The sequence below is a fragment of the Mesoplodon mirus genome (genome assembly GCF_964341445.2).
Source record: "Mesoplodon mirus genome assembly, chromosome: 8".
Taxonomy (NCBI): Eukaryota; Metazoa; Chordata; class Mammalia; order Artiodactyla; family Ziphiidae; genus Mesoplodon; species Mesoplodon mirus.
The window spans coordinates 29,380,101-29,398,534 of record NC_138984.1 but is presented as its reverse complement, the minus strand read 5'-3'; the positions used below and the strand labels follow the sequence as shown (position 1 = coordinate 29,398,534).

Sequence of the window (18,434 nt, the reverse complement as noted above, 5' to 3'; positions counted from 1 at the left end):
TATTTTCAAGAGTATATTATGAAAATGATGTGTGGTTTCTGAGGCCAGGTTATAAAAGACATTGCTGCATCTGCCCTGCTCTCTTGGACCATTCACTCTGGGAGAAGCAAGATGCCATGTCATTAGTACACTCAGGAAACCCTATGGAGACATACACATGGTAACAACCCTCACAATCTCACCATTTATGAGTGAGCCAACTTGGAAACATATCCTCCAACCCCAGTCAAACCTTCAGATGCCTGTAGCCTGGCTGAGACCTTGACTTCAACGTTATAAAAGTCTTTGAACCAAAACCACCTAGATAATCCACTCCTGGGTTCCAAACCCACAGAAACTATATGAGATAAGAAATACCTACTATTTTGGTTTTTTGTTTGTTTGTTTGTTTGTTTGCGGTACACAAGCCTCTCCCGCTGCGGAGCACAGGCTCTGGACGCGCAGGCTCAGCGGCCATGGCTCACGGACCCAGCCGCTCCGCGGCATGTGGGATCTTCCCAGACCGGGGCACGAACCCATGTCCCCTGCATCGGCAGGCGGACTCTCAACCACTGCGCAACCAGGGAAGCCCACCTACTGTTTTAGGTCACTAGGTGATGGGGTAATTTTATCAGCAACACTAGATAAATAATACAGCTCCTATTATCACAAACTAGCTCAATCGCTTAACTCTTTTGGGGAAGCCCTTTACTCCTCCTAGATTGCAAACTCCTTGAGATCAGGCATCATTTCTTGTATTTCTTTGCATCCTCAACCATGCCCAATAATTATACACATAGATAATAGATACATACATAAATAAACATTATATATACATATAGAGATACATAGATAGAGGTAACTGTAGATATCTCACATCATATATATGTAAATATGTGTGTATATGTATATATGTATATTTCATACACCCCCCCACACACATGCTCAATAAACGTGTGTATGGCTAATAAATAAAAGAGCACAGTGTATCCCATTAGATAAGCTTTCAAAATATTGCATTGATTGAACAAACACTCATTTAAAGATCAAGTTTATGGAAACTTCTGTCACAAGCAAATCACTTGACAAAAGCTGAATTTGAAGCCATTTTGAAGTCATTCTTTTTTCTCTCTCACCCAGTTCCCTGCCTCTCTGTTGTTGCTTGTTGGCTTCTGAAATGTAGGTCACCTCCAGTAGCATGACCTAATTAGGAGATGTAATTTAACAGGAAAAAAAATAAAATAAAAGAAACCCTCTGAGATAGCAGAATTGAAACAAAGAAAAGTGGTTCTTTCGTTTTATGTTTTTGGCAATAGCTTCCCTACTAAAGTTATCCCCTTTCCACCCCCAAGCAACACAATTTGTAAAGCACAAAGAAGAAAGGTAGAAATGAGTTTGGGAGCAGCTGGAAATGATGAATTTATAATGACCACAGAAGGAGTAAGAGTAAGCTTTACTTCACTGATGTGGCTCTGTGGGGCTACTTCCTGGCAGCGCCATGAGTGAGACTTTGGAGGAAGAAGTATTGATGGTGCTGATATGAAACACCACGAACTCTCAAGACGGAGAGACATTATGGCTCATCTTATCCAATCCCACGGGAAATGCCGTGACACCTGTTGTGTTGGTAACACAATAAAACTTCGTATACAAAGCATCGAAACAATAGTGGGTTTTTTTCTTCATACATTTGGCACTCTTATTTTAGAAAAGAGAAAAATGGTAAGTAAGCTAAGCAGATTTTAAGGGCTCATTACCAAATTAACTTCCAGGGGATGTCATTGGGCCAGGTTGGATTCAATCCATCTCCCTCACCTCTTCTTCTCAGAGGCATGATGCTGGGTTCCTGTAAAATGCTTAAGTGCTTTCTGAATCTCCCCAGAAACACTTAGCTACACTGATCATAATTGAATGCATTATTAATTCCTTCTTTGAAAACTGATATTCCAAGTTTGTCATTAGATGATTCCATTTATCTATCTACCAAAACTCAAAAGCCCACTATGTGTATAACCTACCTGATGGCTGACATTTATTAAGGAGAAAACAATTATTCCCATTTTACAGAAGTACAGGAAGGTTAAGTAACTTACTTAGAGTCAGACAGTGAATAAAAGGTAACGCCAAGAAGCAAACCCAGGCAGTCTGACTGTAGAAGCTGTGCTCTTAATTCCCTACATTACTTTAAATTAACTATAAAACCATATTGTTCATCTACTTGGGATCAATGGGCATTTATTGCACAGGCAGTGTATCTAGTTCTCTCTGCAAATACCTTCCCAACTGCAGGAAAGTACCCCAGCCATTAGCCTTCTGGGGTAAGAACAAATTGCAAACACCTGACCTCAGCATTGGGCCATAAAAAAGAATGAGGTATTGGGGCTTTCCTGGTGGCGCAGTGGTTGAGAGTCCGCCTGCTGATGCAGGCGACGCGGGTTCGTGCTCCGGTCCGGGAAGATCCCACATGCCGCAGAGCAGCTGAGCCCGTGAGCCATGGCCGCTCAGCCTGCGCATCCAGAGCCTGTGCTCCGCAACGGGAGAGGCCACAACAGTGAGAGGCCCGCGTACCGCAAAAAAAAAAAAAAAAGAATGAGGTATTGATACATCCTACAACGTGGATGAACCTTAAAAACATTATGCTAAATGAAAAAAGCCAAACACAGAAAACCATATACTATATAATTCCATTTATATGAAATGTCCAGAATAGGCAAATCTATAATGATAGAAAGTAGATTAGTGGTTGCTTAGGGCTAAGGAGAATGGGGACATGGTACAGGGGCTGGCAGTTGGGAGCAGTGATAGCTAAAGGATATGGAATTTCTTTTTGAGGTGATGAAAATATTCTAAAATTGACTGTAGTGATGTTTGTACATACCTGTGAATATACTAAAAAAATGTACTTTATTGGGTAAATTCTATGGTATGTAAACTATATCTCAATAAAGCTGTTATAAAAAAAAAACTGAGTAACAGTCTACAAAATATCCAACCAGTACTCCTCAAAACTGTCAAGGTCACCAAATACAAGAAAAGTCCGAGAAACTGTCACAAGCAGGAGAGGCTAAAGAGACATATGTGGTATCCTGGATGGGATTCTGGAACAGGAATGACACAATATGGGAAAAACTTTCTACAGAAAGTATGCAGTGTAATTAATAGTAATGTAATGTGCCAATGCTGGTTCTTTATTTGGAATCAGTATAATCATGTAAGATGTTAGCAACAGGTAAAACTGGATGAGGGGTATATTGGAACTCTCTGTACTATCTTTGCAATTTTTCTGTAAATCTAAAAATATTTTAAAATAAAATATTTATTTACATTTTAAAAAAGAATTACTGCCCTAGATCAGTGTCTCCCAACTTCTCAATTCTAGGAATTAGCTTAAGATGACTGAATTTACTATGACCCTTCTTTGTGGAGAGGCCAATGGAAAATAATGCTTTTTAGGGGGAGAATCCTGTTGAGAAGGACAGGGGGAGGAGGCATCACGCTATTGGACATCCTTAAAAAGGGGAGAAGTAGAAAACAATGTGGCAAAGTTTGGTAACTAATTCTGGTGGCCAAACAAATACTTACCCACAAATACTAGAAGGTTAGAGGAGAATGACTTGAGAAGAGGGAGGGGAAGAGTTTCAAGGTGAAGGGGACCAGGTAGGGATGTTGGATGGGATCTTCCCTAGACAATCTCTGTGCAGGAAAGAAAGGCCCCTTAACATTCCTCTGCAGGTCTCCAATTGTCATTTTTCTCTCCACCAGACAATTCTTCACAAGTGTCCACTCCTCACAAAGCAGGAGAGGAGAGGCAGGCAACCACAGACATCTTTTCTCCTGATATTTCTTGTTGGGTTAGTGTCCCTGCCGGTCATACGTACTTTGGGAAATATTTTAGGACACAGTCTTATAAGAATATCTTACAAACATAGACTCCATTGCCAAAACAAGCAAATGTTCAGAATGTAGGACTCTGATAAAAATAACAAGACAAGAATCTGATGAGACTATAGAAAGGAAATCACTTGAAAGACATTTATTGGACATATGCTCTAAATTGTGTCCTCAGTCAGGAGTTGGGGATGAGAGACAAAGGCACTTGCTACCGACCACTGAGAAACTCCCTGTCAAGGTGAATGTGTATGTGACATGTGTATGTGAGGTAAGGCAGGCAAGAAAGGATGCAAGAGGGAGGAGATGGGGGATATATGTATACGTATAGCTGATTCACTATGTTATAAAGCAGAAACTAACACACCATTGTAAAGCAATTATACTCCAATAAAGATGTTAAAAAATAAAAATAAAAATAAATAAATAAATATTTTAGGCTTTAGGAAAAAAAAGCAAGAAAGATAAGGGGAGAAAGGCCACAGTACAAGGCCAAAAGGCTAAAAATATAGATCTAAGCCAACCTCTCGTCTCTCTTGCAGAAACTCAGCTCACAAAAACAAACCCCCTACCCACCGGAGTACGGAATGTAGAGGAAACATGGGAAGCAATAAATGCTAGCTAACGCTCATTGAGCGTTTACTGTTCACCTGTCAGAGCCACGCCAGGAACTTGATGGGCATCAGGTCACCTAATCTCACAGCTCCTCAGGGAGCTACTTTTTTAATCCCCATTCTCCAAACTGTGAAATTATGACATAAAGAGGTTAAGTGACTTGCCCGAGGACACACAAATAGGAAGTACTGGAACCCAGGAAGTTTTCTCCATAACCACGTGCTTAAACTCTCCAGGACTGCCTGGGCTAAAATAAACAGGTGATTTCCTTGTTTTAAAGTAAAACTTTGCACGGGAACGAAAGAAAAAAAAAAAAAAAGATCTAAGTCCTCCATCCTGAAATCCATCCTTAAAACCAGGGTCAGCTGATGAAGGAAGACAGAAGCAGGAGGAAAAAAGAAGTGGTAAATTCACAAGGGTTAGCCACACTCCAGGGAGACACGGCTCTTCTACAAGAGGAAGGAGGAAGCAGCCTTCACTTTGAGTTAGCACTTCCCAGGCCAAATATTGATCCGGTGAGACAGTGACACAGCAGAATGAGTTAAGAAACGTGTACTCAGAGTCATTATTGCCTGAGAATAACATATGCACCCAGCTAGTGGGCATTTGAAGGGCAGGTAGGGGTGGGGAGTGCACAGAAACAGTTTCCCAGGGATAGTAAAAGAGGGGAGAGATGCCTGTTGAACAATCGCAAGGAATCAGAGCAGTCTTTGTTAGAGCTGGAGATCAAGACTCCTTTGGGCATAAGTCCCTTAGCTGCATCATTGCGTGGACCTTCCGGTTAGGGACATACATGAATGTTTAGAGGTTTTGAACATATTATACACAATAGGCAGAAACAGACCCATTTATAGGAATGCGTGGAATTGTCTTGGCCATATTTCTGGTGCCAGAAGGTATTATAGTCAAAGTAGGAGTTAATGTAGCACCTGAGACACATTCCAAGAGCTGCCTTTCAGTTTGGTGTCACCCAGACATTTGGGGATAAGGGGGCCCTTTTCTATCCATATACTCAACTTCCAGACCCCAAATCTCTCCATCTTATCCCATTGTCCCCATTCTAAGATCAAAATTGGCTCTCTTATTTGTCACTTTTGCCGTTGTTAATGTGGCTTCATATAACTTAATCTGAATATATGAATTTTAAGAAATTATATATGAGGTGTGAATATCTTGGCATGGAGGGAATCCACTTGAAGAATCCTTTTATAAAGTCACATTTGCTTACATTTGCCAATAAGAACTTCATGATAGATTTTCTTTCTTAAAGGCCTCCCTTGCATATCCATTATATACTCTGAATCAGAAAAATATGATTTCGAAGAAGCACATATGTTGTGTCAATTGTGAGCCACACCATTATGGAGGTGGGATATGGGGAGAAGTGCGCTTGGAAGCTGTTCAGGGAAGACATTATCTGGGGATCTAGTTACTGCTGTGGATTATAATTAATACCGACAGTCCTCAGCTTATACCAGTTGCTAATGCTGAGTTCAGTTTTCAGTGGGAAAAGCATAGAACATTAGTGCTGGAGAGAAAACTAGAAAACATTTTAGCTGCCTCTCTCACTTTACAGATGAAGAATCCAAAATCCGAGACGTTCAGTAGCTTACTGAAGATCATATGAAACTGCAAGTTTGGTAAACATCCCAAACGTTATAAACATTATAACATCACAAACATTATTAAATTTGGGCTTAGCCTATAAGGCCCAATCTACTGAGGACATGAAGTGGTTACAATAATTTCCTTTATTCTCGGCTACAGTCATGAAGGACATTAAATACTGTTACCCAGAAAAAAATAGGGTGGCAGTGGCTGGTACAGGTTTCACGGGGGCTGAAGTTTATAAAACTTAGAAGCCCCGCTGAAAGAAAAACAGTGCTAAGCTACGAGTTCAAAACTAGGCACCAGAAAACCTATTTACTTAGAATGAAGAAACACACAAAACAAAAAATTAGTGGATAAATATCACATACATCACAAATAGAAAAAAAATATATTTTTATTAACTAACTTCCTGACATGGCTCTGTAATAATTTTTCCTCTATATTTTTGGCTGCTTGCTCTTGGATGACTTCTTCACATGACAATGATTTTGTCATATCTTATCCTCTAGAGGAAACAGAAAGATAATTCAGTCTTTCTTCTAGCATGGTTGGTCAAAATTTGCCTTTTATTATTGATACTTTAGAAAAGCTTCTTCAGTTCCAGAAGTCATTACTGGTATTGTCATGGAAACTGTTAGGATGGTTGTCAAATCTGGGGAAATCTTCACCGTTTCTTTCAGACATATGAGATTTAAGATTTGGAAGAACTTTCCACAGACTAGCTCCTGGCTCTGCACATCTGAAATATTTTTACTCTCTGTATACACATGTACTCCCAGTCTTAGGCGCCTTATTAGGATACTCTCAGAAACACCCTTAACCCAGGCTAGAGGGAATCCATGATTTACAGGCTACACTCTGCTCCTCCACTCTTTCTGTCCCTCTACACACGGCAAGGCGTCTATGGGGACAAAGAAACATGTATATGTATACTCAAAGCCCATGCCTCCCACTTCCTGATCTTGCTCCATGTATATGGCATCCTGGAATTTCTTGTTCAGACAGGGCCGACCTAGGCCTCTTCCTCTGTCCGTCCTCCCGAGGGCAGACTGTACCCCGGTGTAAATATTCCCAGGCCAACCTCAGCGCCATGGACAGAGCTCATGCAAATGAGGGACTCTAAACCTTAAACTTCACCAGCTTTGTGGCAAATGTACCTCTACATGGCACCCAGAGTCTCTGTGATGGCACCTTTTCATCTTGGCCCCAAGCCAACGTGGAAGCTACTCTACCCACCAAAAGTACAGTCTATAAAAACCTCACCTCAGCATGGCAAACATGCAGGGGAAGCAGATAGAAAAAGTTCAAAGAGATAGAAATGTACATGGCTCTGAACACTGAAATCTTCCTGGATAACAATGTGAAAGCGGACAGCTTGCCTGTCTACCCTCCCGAACTGCCATGGCTCCATCTTGGCATCCCTCAGAGGGCAGCCCCATTGCCCTGTGGTGTCTCCATTGTTCCCATTTGGCAGAAGTTGGACAACTTTTCCTTAAACCTATAACCCTTTCCCAGTCTCTTCCTCCTCCTTAAGCCCGTAAGATAACACATCAGGTACAAATCTCCCCTCGACCCCTCAGCAGCTCAGGACACTGGCAAGATGAGCCCTCTGGCCACAGTTAATGGATGGCACACCTCCTCTCCCTTCATGGATAATGCACTGAAGTAAGAGAGGGGAAGGAGTATGGGATAGTAGTGGTCAAGGAGGATTGTCCACCCTAGTCTGAAGTAAAAAGGCTTTTTAAGACAAAGCTGATCCTTTGCAGGGGTGGGAGGGCAGGAAAGGCTCACCTGCAATGAGTATTGGTTGCCCAAGCAGCCACCCTCTTGCTTTCCTTCCCTTCTAATCCTTTGGCCCCTGTGACCATGCTTCCCTCCTACCACCACCCCATCTAATCCTCCTTATGACATGACCTGGGCAATCCTAGGCAAACCACAAAGGGGTCTAAGGCTTTTTCCAGCTTACACCCCTTGGTGCCTCACACACGTCTCCACCTGGTGACTTCAGGACCTCTAGCTCTTTCTCCTGATGCTCTGAGGCCCAGCTTTTGGGCACTGTTATTCACATTCAGGTGTATGAGATTAATAGCATCCCCTGTCTTAAGATGTGTCTTTAAACGGACGACGAAGTCTTAAGCAAAACATTCAAAGTCAACGAGCTTTAATAAAACGTCTAATATCTATTCAGAAAAACTCCTAGGCATCTTAAAATAGAGTATTGCATTTAATTATCAGGACCCCCTGTAATGGAAAGAAATAAAGAAACCACGAGCTTTGGGGGTAATTTAGCCAGGTGAGGGGGGATTTGGGAGGGGGCTGGGTGTCTTGTTGCAAAGGTCAGAAGAGTAGGGGACAAGCTGTCACTGGCTTGGATCCTGGCTGGCTGGTTCCTCTCTTCACACACACGCACACACACACAGCACAAATGCCTTTGGGGGTTCGCGGGGGAGGGGGTTACTGACAACTAGCCTAAGCCCAAGCCTCTCATTTCACATTCCCTGCACCGTGAGGGGCCGCCAAGTGTGCGCAGGGGATTGGGAGGGGCATCTGGAAGGAGAAGGACAAATTTATAAAGAAAGATTTACGAGGCCATGAAGATGTTTCTCCCAGACTCTGGAGTGCAGGAGTGTGACTTATTTATTTTATTTTCATTTGTAACCAAAACCTTCCCCTGACTCCCATTGGCCCTAGCTGAGAGGGGAGAGAGGGCCGGCCCGTCAGGCGTTGATCACCGGGCCAACGGGAGACAGTGTGGCGTGATGCTGACGCAGCCCACTGACAAGCCAGAGAGAGGCCCAGGGGAGCAGCTCTGAGCCGAGCAGCCAGAGCCAGGCAGGTAGGGAGCTGACAGCTGGGGAATTGCTAAGACGCGCTGGGCTGATGGGGGCAGGCTGGTGAAACAGTGGACTCAGAGAAGGTGTGATTCTGCGATGCACAAACACTGTTGTTTACCAGCTTTCCTTGGCATCTTCTCTACTTCCTTGGCTCCATCAAGCTCACCATGTTTTCAATTTCCTCTCCCCTTTCCCCCAAACCTACATGATCACCCCATCAGTCCCCTCATCTCTATTCTGAAATGTTTGTCTCCCTCACTCCTTTTGGGAGAAGAAAGGGAGCAGATGAATACACATTAATAACAGTAAAATATCACTTAGTGGTCAGCTGAATAGGAACAGTCTCTGCTGGCCTCAAGGCAAACTATTGAATTGAGAGCTGCACAGCCAGAAGAGAGAATAGGCTGGGGATTAAGGGGTGTCCACACAGGGGACTTGTGGTGCAAAGGCCCAAGGTTCGTGAGTTACTGAAGGCTTGAGGACCGCCTGATCCACAATTCCTGGAGGGAAGCATCCCAGGGAAAGGGGGAGCTGTGTCCCCAGGCTGGAGTTCTCTCTTAAGAAAATGGAAGTTGGGAGGCAAAGGGAGAGCCAAACTTCAAACCTATGGATAAGTCCTGAATCCTCTTCAGGACAGTGACCCCTACATTTTCATTCCCATACCCATTTATTGAGGATCACAGAATCCCTTGCAAAGGCATCCCGTGTAGGAAAACCCATCATCCTTTCACACAAAAATAACAAACAAAAATAAAACAAAACTTTACTACTCAGGCTGCATTTACCCATCTTGCCTGTGACTTTTCTGGATGATGTTCAAAACAATGTGAAACCCATGCTGACACCTCTCTTGTCACTGAACATAACCCCCCAGTTCTCTTACACCAGACAAGGCAATATCATAATTTTCACTTATTAAATGAATAGGACAGGCACTGCTGATCTGATGCTTGGATTACTCAGACTGATTTGAACCACAGCTGATTCTCAGCAGCCCAAGGTCACAAGCTCCCTGCTCCCAAGGACCTGTAGGTCTCTGCCCCTCCACCTCACTATTGAATAAAAGGTTATGTCATTCCCAATCTAGAGATGGAACGATAAAGTCCTGTTTGGCTGGAAGTGACTCCATGAGTCTGTCTTTTCATCTATTGTAGGGGAAGGGGTGCCACTGGAGTCATGTTGCTGCACTATCGAAGGGTCTCATATCTGAGCTACCATTATGAAGCTGGCTTCACTCTATCAGAAATTGGGAGCCTCGGAGCTTAGCTTCTAGTCCCAACTCTGACACCTGCTTCACATAGAAGTCCTTAGGTCCAGGAGTCAGAAGGCCTGAGAATTACCACTTAGCAATCATGTTAATCATATCACTTAAAACCTTCCTGTGGTTTCCTACTGTCCTTATAATAAATCATAACCCTTATTCAGACCTCTGTATGATCTGGCTATTGCTCATCTCTCTGACCTCATCCCACACCTCTCTCCCTCTCACCCTTTACTTCCGAGACACACCAACCTCTTTTCTGTTTCTGAAGTCACCCAGGCTTGTTTATACTTTGTTGTCTTTGCACCTGTTGTCCCCTCTGCCTATATTGTCCTATAAGTACCTGGAGCCTACTAATCATTTGGTAGTCAACAAATACTGGATTACTCGATAGGCAGATTAAGCAGAAGTATATGACAACAATAAAACAATAGCACCCCAAAAAAGGTTTTTTGGGGGAAATAATTTGAAATTTGATATGTTTTTTTTTAAATCTAAGTAGTCAACCTGGGAAAGATAAGACTCTTGCATCTGTTCATTAATTCATTCATTCAGCAGATACTGATGGTACTTACGTGCCATCTGTCTCCTCTAACTTACAATTTAAGTTCTGTGAAGGCAGAAATCTTGTCTGTTTCACACTCCATCAGCACACAGAAGGTGCTTGAGAAATGTCTGTTAAATAAATGAGTGAATTAATGAACAAATAAATGAATGTAATCTCAGACTAATCACTTAAACTTTCCGAGCCTCGGTTTTCTCATCTTTAAAGTATGACTAACACTAACATTCTTGTCTACTTCAAAGTGTTGGAAGGAGTTGGAAACAAATATGTGTATGAGACCCAGTTTCCTAAAATACAGAGCCTGAGGCAGGGGTTAAGTACTGGTGCTTTATTTGGAAGGTACAATCCCAGGGCATCCAGAGTGAAGGCAAAAGGAAACGTGACAAGAAGAATGGGAAGGAATGTAAAGATGATGAGTTACCACATTGACCAGTGCTTCATGTGAAGCCACAAAGGGTCACAACCAGTCATTTGACAGGCGTATTCACAGGACCATGCAAGATATTTATGGAGAAACTATACCTCGAAGCAACCCATCAAGGAAAGATGAAACACTGACGAATATTTGCCCACTGAAGAATTTACTGCCCAATACTTCCAGATTGCCCCATCCTTCCACCCTTTGACATCACCCAGGAAGCCTACTCCTATGTCCTTTAGTGTGATATTTTATCCAAGTCTGAAAGTGTCTGGAAGAGCCAGAGCCCCCAAGCCTGTGGCAAGTTGCCCACAGTGGTGAAATCCTACAGCCCCACAGTTTCAGGAGAGGCAAGTGTTTAGAACACGGAGCTGAGAGTCCAGGCCATGGGGTGAGTGAGGATGAGAGAATCCAATGAGGATGAGAAGATACACGTAAGGTATTTCTGATATAGTATCTGAAAGCGATTTGAACACTATAAAGTCCCAAACAATGACAGATGCTGTTGTTTTCTCGGTCTTTTAAAAAAAAATTCAAGTGTGTTTTCACCTCATAGTCTCTGCACTTGTATAAGTTTGATAAGCTTTCAACCAAACTGTGCAAATGAAAAGAAGTCTCTCCTGTTTGCCCCATTACTGTTGAAACACCCCTCTCTGAAATAAGCCACTTCATCTCCTCATAAAAATCCTTCTGTTCAAAATAGAAACATAACTGTGTTCTGTTAAAGTGGGCTTTTTTTTCTTATTATGTTTAGTTTCTATTATTGTAAGAAAACACAGCAAGTATAAGCAATCCATATGGGAGATACTTTTCATGTAAACCTCTTGCCTCTTGATTCTCTCTCCATCACTCCTCTCTTACAACATCAGCTTCCTTGAGCCCATTCTTATGCTAGTATGTTGCCTACACTGTGATCAGTTTTAACACACCTCCAAAATGCCTGTTAGCACAGAGTCCATGTAATGGTCAGAACGGGAAGATTTCCTAACCTGAAATGCCTGCATTAGCAGTTACGTAAGTTGTTGACATGTGGCCCCTCATCAGGTTTTATCTACGAATCCAAGACCCTTACTATTTAGGGTCAGCCCGAATTGAGGTCAGCCTGAATTGAGGAGCCCTGTGTGTTTTGGATTTTGATTTTGTTCCAGAGCCCAGTAAAATGAAATTCCTTGCACATAGTAGGATGCATGCACGTGCGCACGCACACACATATCTTATTCATTAAATAAGTGACTTTATACATTTGTTGTGACAATTAAATGATGCACAGAACGTGAGTCGCTTAGCCCAGTGCCCAGTAAACAAGAGATAAAGTTTCGCTTTGATAGTAATTTGAGTGTGCTATCAGCTTCCCACCTTGTGCATCTAAATCGGAGGAAGGACATGCTTTTCTATCATGCCGTCTGCCTTCACTGGTTCAACCAGACCCAGGTTTACACATGTTTAGTCCAGTGTAAAGCCTGTCTTTAAAAATCTGTGTAGCCAAAGGGAATCTCATACTGGTCATGGCATTTGTGTTGCTTTGTGATACACTGTGTTTTTAAATGTGGTGCTGTCAATTGATTTAAGTATTTTAGTGGACAATTTTACTGTTCTGGTGCCCCAAAGCTTTTTAAAGCAGGAACCAGTTTTTTAAATCAAATAGATAAAGTCGTTGCACTTGAAATAACTGCAGTACAAGTAATAGGGCCAGAAATTCCACTTGGGCTGTTTAATTATTTCCCTGGAAATTTTCCTAAAATTTAGGGGAAGAGCAACACCAACCTCCTAAGCCCTTTACCTGGTGTCACCCAGGCACCCAAGTCCACTTCCCTGAAGTTATTGCCAGGATCCAGGCCACAGGGGAATTTACTCATCTTCCTGGGGAGAGGTAGCCTGACTTCAGCTATTTCTCAAGTCCCTTTGACATCCAGTTGTATCTCCCCCATCACTGATGGAATAATGGATAATGAGTCATCATTTTAGACTATCCCTGCAAACTGTTGCTTGTATCTGTTTTGTAAGCTGCAAATCACCTCAATTTTAGCACAAAGGAGCTCTCTACTGTCCAAAATATAAACTGTTTTCTTATAGAAACACTGAAGTTAAAGAACTTTAAAAGTTAGCATCATTAGTAGTAGAATATTCTAACCTTACATGCCTCCTGCTGTGATGCAGTATGGATCACTTTTGAAGACATAGATGTTTAACCTGAATTGAACTAAACCTTTGACCTAACTTCCAATTTACAAGAAGTATAGGAGATAGAGGGAAAAAAGTTAAATAACACCACAATAGAACAATAAGAAAAATTCAAAATGTGGGAAGCTGTGCAAGATAACTGGCCTAGTCTCTCAATAAGTGATGTCATGGAAAAAAAAAATATATAGAGGTGGAATCAGTTCCAGATTAAAAGAGACCAGAAACACCAAATGCAACGCATGACTTTGAATGAATCCTTATTTGAAAAAACACATACATAAAAGATATTTCAGGGACTATTGGGGAAATTTGAATTTAACTATTAGATGATATTAGAGAATTACTGCTAATGGTCCTAAATGTGATTATACCGAAGGGTGTTCTTCTTTTTAGGAGATGAATACTGAAGTATTCAAATATAAAGTATTACATCCAAATGATTAGTAAAATATTAACAATTGTGGAATCTAGGTGGTTGGTATATGGGTAAATAATTGGACTATTCTTTCAATAATTTTATATGTTTGAAAATTATCATGACAAAAGAATTTTTGAAATATTGGTTTTCTTGTGTGAACTTCTGAAGTTATTAACAATTTGGGCACTTGAGAATTCACATTTCTACTTCAGGAATTGGGGATTTGTGGGGGGAGGCCACTTAAAATCTGGCCACTACGCCCTGTTCAGTGCACTGTGTAATTTCTCAGTACTCTTGGTCACCATTTCAAAGGAAATATGTAATAATTATTCTTTATGTGTAATCTTTGCTAAGAGTTTAAAGAGCAAACAGATCAGGTACACAATAGTTCATGTATAGATGTATCTGGTTCATTATTTATTAGTCAGAGCCTATACAATTCTCCCTTACCTCCCCTGATCAAATATCATGTTTCATACCCTTCCGTAATGCAGATTTCAAAGTCCTAGACTTGTTAAAACCAGGGTCATTTTTCTGCATTTCTCATAAGAAGATTAGTTTCTAAATCCAAGATGAAAGAATTTCTCAGCACAGTAATTGATAAAGAAAATACACCTTGGAACAAAATAGTTGGTTTAATCACTGGGGTAAGGAAAGGGACATTCATTTGATTGATGAAATAGAAAGGAGCCAGGCTTTGTTTAAACTGTCAAAGGCAGCATTATTTGGGGTTTCTGTGTCTTCCATGAGTCATAATATTCAAAGTTACTGTAATCACAAGTATATGAGGTCCACAGTGGTGCTATCACTCTTACTGTGCCTGCCCTTGGGTGTTATAACAAAACAGGGCACAAGTGCACATGAAATTATTTCAGTCAGGGGCCAAAGTGGAACTAAAAACCAGGTTCTGACCAACTGAATAATTGAATATATGTTGAATTGTTCCTGTTTGGAGGATTTATTTCCCTGGAAAACTCTTCAGTCTGCCACTTCCTATAAAGCACTCTTCTACTAGTAGAGTGAATCCCCACATTACAAGCCCTCACCATTGAATCTCATCTAGGCCCCTCTTCTGAGACACCTCATCAAGAGAGTATTTTATTCATTTCTTTAAAACCTAAAAAGAAAACTATGGATATTCATTCCATCCATGTTTTCATTCTTCCATTTATTCTTTGGATTTATTAAATCCCCACTGGATGGCAAGCACTTCTAGTACTTAGAAGAGAGCAGACAGCATAATCAAGATTCATCAAGGGGCTTCCCTGGTGGCACAGTGGTTGAGAGTCCGCCTGCCGATGCAGGGGACACGGGTTCATGCCCTGGTCTGGGAAGATCCCACATGCCGCGGAGCGGCTGGGCCTGTGAGCCATGGCAGTGAGAGGCCCGCGTACCGCCAGAAAAAAAAAAAAAAAAAAAGATTCATCAAGATTCTTGCCGCCTGGAAGTTACACTCTAGTGGGAGAGTGGCAGCAGGTTAATAATGAAGAAAGAACAGTGAAGACCGCGAGTGAGAGGAACCTACCTTAGATATCGTGGGCCAGAAAGTCCTCCTGAGAAGGTGAACTTGGCATTAAGATGGTTGATCACAGTTACCCATGTGGAGATCTGAGCAAGGGCGTTCCAGGCAGAGGAACCAGCGAACGCAATGGTCCTAGGGCAGGAGCAAGCCTGGTGGACTTGAAGGACAGAAAGAAAGCCCGAGTTACTGAAGTGTGGTGAATGACAGAGAGTGAAATGAAATGTAGGTTTGGGTTAAGAGATTGGACTTTATTCTAATTTCATTGAGCAGCCATTGGAGGGCTTGAAGCAGGAGAGTGGCATGATCTGATTTACACTTGAAAAAGACCTCTCAGGCTAATGCTTTTGATCAGGGACTATCTCCTCACATTTAGCCCAAATTCCTCCTGCTGCAATTAATGTGCATTTTCTCTCCTCACAGTGAAGAGATGCTACTTGATGCTGATATTAGTTCAGATGCCTGAGGAAGCATCAGATGGCTATATCAGGACCCCCAGAAGGCTGGAATGAATGTAGTAAGAAGACCAGGATGATGATCATCAACCTGAACTACAATCAGAAGCCGCTGATAAAAAATAAAACCTGTTTCCTTCCCCACTGATGGTGGGGCCAGTTCTTTCCTTAGCCCTCCTATAGTTGTCACATTCTCATTGATTCTCAAATCCCACCTCTCCACCAAGCAATCCGTGGCAGCAGCAGCATCAACATGGTGGAAGACTGTCCCTTGTATTCATGGTAGGGAACGTAATTGTTGGTGTAAAAGAATATTAAAGTTGGGTGGATGGGACTTCCAGTGGACTCTCCTTAGCATAACAACAATTTAACTGGAGAAAATTACAAAAATTAAAGTAAAATCACTTAAAAGTCCTGAGGGGGGATAAGGAAGATGGCGGAAGAGTAAGACGCGGAGATCACCTTCCTCCCCACAGATACACCAGAAATACATCTACACGTGGAACAACTCCTACAGAACACCTACTGAGCGCTGACAGAAGACCTCAGACCCCCCCAAAAGGCAAGAAACTCCCCACGTACCTGGGTAGAGCAAAAGAAAAAACAGAGACAAAAGGATAGGGACGGGACCTGCACCAGTGGGAGGGAGCCGTGAAGGAGGAAAAGTTTCCACACACTAGGAAGCCCCTTCGCGGGCGGAGACTGCGGGTGGCGTAGGGGGAAGCTTCGAAGCCACGCAGGAGAGCGCAGCAACAGGGGTGCGGAGGGCAAAGCGGAGAGATTCCCACACAGAGGATCGGTGCCGACCGGCACTCACCTGCCCGAGAGGCTTGTCTGCTCACCCACCGGGGCGGGCGGGGGCTGGGAGCTGAAGCTCGGGCTTCGGTCGGAGCGCAGGGAGAGGACTGGGGTTGGCGGCGTGAACACAGCCTGAAGGGGTTAGTGCGCCACGGCTGGCCGGGAGGGAGTCCGGGAAAAAGTCTGGAGCTGCCGAAGAGGCAAGAGACTTTCTCTTCCCTCTTTGTTTCCTGGTGCGCGAGGAGAGGGGATTAAGAGCGCTGCTTAAAGGAGTTCCACAGACGGGCATGAGACGCTAAGGCTGCTGCTGCCGCCGCCAAGAGGCCTGTGTGCGAGCGCAGGTCACTGTCCACGTCCCCCTTCCGGGGAGCCTGTGCAGCCCGCCACTGCCAGGGTCCCGGATCCAGGGACAACTTCCCCGGAAGAACGCACGACGCGCCTCGGGTTAGTGCAACGTCACGCCGGCCTCTGCCGCTGCAGGCTCGCCCCGCATCCGTACCCCTCCCTCCCCCCGGCCTGAGTGACCCGGAACCCCCGAAGCAGCTGCTCTTTTAACCCCGTCCTGTCTGAGCGGAGAACAGACGCCCTCAGGCAATCTACACGCAGAGGCGGGGCCAAATCCAAAGCTGAGACCCGGGAGCTGTGAGAACAAAGAAGAGAAAGGGAAATCTCTCCCGGCAGCCTCAGAAGCAGCGGATTAAAGCTCCACAATCAACTCGATGTACTCTGCATCTGCGGAATACCTGAATAGACAACGAATCATCCCAAATTCAGGAGGTGGACTTTGAGAGCGAGATTTACTATTTTTTCCCCTTTTCCTCTTTTTGTGAGTGTGTATGTGTATGTTTCTGTGTGAAATTTTTTCTGTATAGCTTTGCTGTCACCATTTGTCCTAGGGTTCTATCTGTCCATTTTCTGGGGGTTTTTTTGTTTTGTTTTTTATTTTCTTTAAAAAAATTATTTTTCTTAATAATTATTTTTTATTTTAATAACTTTATTTTATTTTATCTTACTTTATTTTATCCTCTTTCCTCTTTCTTTCTCTTCTTCCTTCCTTCCTTCCTTCCTACTTTTTCTCCCTTTTATTCTGAGCCACATGGATGAAAGGCTCTTGGTGCTGCAGCCAGGACTCAGTGCTGTGCCTCTGAGGTGGGAGAGCCAACTTCAGGACACTGGTCCACAAGAGACCTCCCAGCTCCACATAATATCAAACGGCGAAAAACTCCCAGAGATCTCCATCTCAACACCAGCACCCAGCTTCACTCAACGACCAAGCAAGCTATAGTGCTGGACACCCTATGCCAAATAACTATCAAGACAGGAACACAATGCCACCCATTAGCAGAGAGGCTGCCTAAAATCATAAAAAGTCCACAGACACCCCAAAATACACCACCAGACGTGGACCTGTCCACCAGAAAGACAAGATCCAGCCTCATCCACCAGAACACAGGAACTAGTCCCCTCCACCAGGAAGCCTACACAACCCACTGAACCAACCTTAGCCACTGGGGACAGACACCAAAAACAATGGGAACTACGAACCTGCAGCCTGCAAAAAGGAGACCCCAAACACAGTAACATAAGCAAAATGAGAAGACAGAAAAACACACAGCAGGAGAAGGAGCAAGATAAAAACCCACCAGACCTAACAAATGAAGAGGAAATAGGCAGTCTACCTGAAAAAGAATTCAGAATAATCATAGTAAAGATGATCCAAGATTCTATTTCCAAGATCCAAAATCTTGGAAATAGAATAGACAAAATGCAAGAAACAGTTAACAAGGACCTAGAAGAACTAAAGATGAATCAAGCATCGATTAAAAACACAGTAAATGAAATGAAAAATACTCTAGATGGGATCAATAGCAGAATAACTGAGGCAGAAGAAC

General features: G+C 43.0%; 1 protein-coding gene across 4 annotated transcripts in view; it reads right to left on the bottom strand.

Moving 5' to 3' along the window:
- Positions 1–18,434, bottom strand: part of KLF7 (KLF transcription factor 7) — a 456,278-nt gene that overhangs the window by 247,144 nt on the left and 190,700 nt on the right. For all 4 annotated transcript variants that reach the window (XR_014294812.1, XR_014294813.1, XM_082629926.1 and 1 more), the window contains exons 5-6: positions 15,296–15,449; positions 10,789–10,863 (exon numbers count right to left, since the gene is read on the bottom strand). Coding sequence is in view for 2 of the 4 variants with exons in the window: in XM_082629926.1 (XP_082486052.1) it covers positions 10,789–10,863; positions 15,296–15,449 (229 nt within the window). In the remaining 2 variants the exon portion in view is untranslated. The remainder of the gene's footprint in view (positions 1–10,788; positions 10,864–15,295; positions 15,450–18,434) is intronic.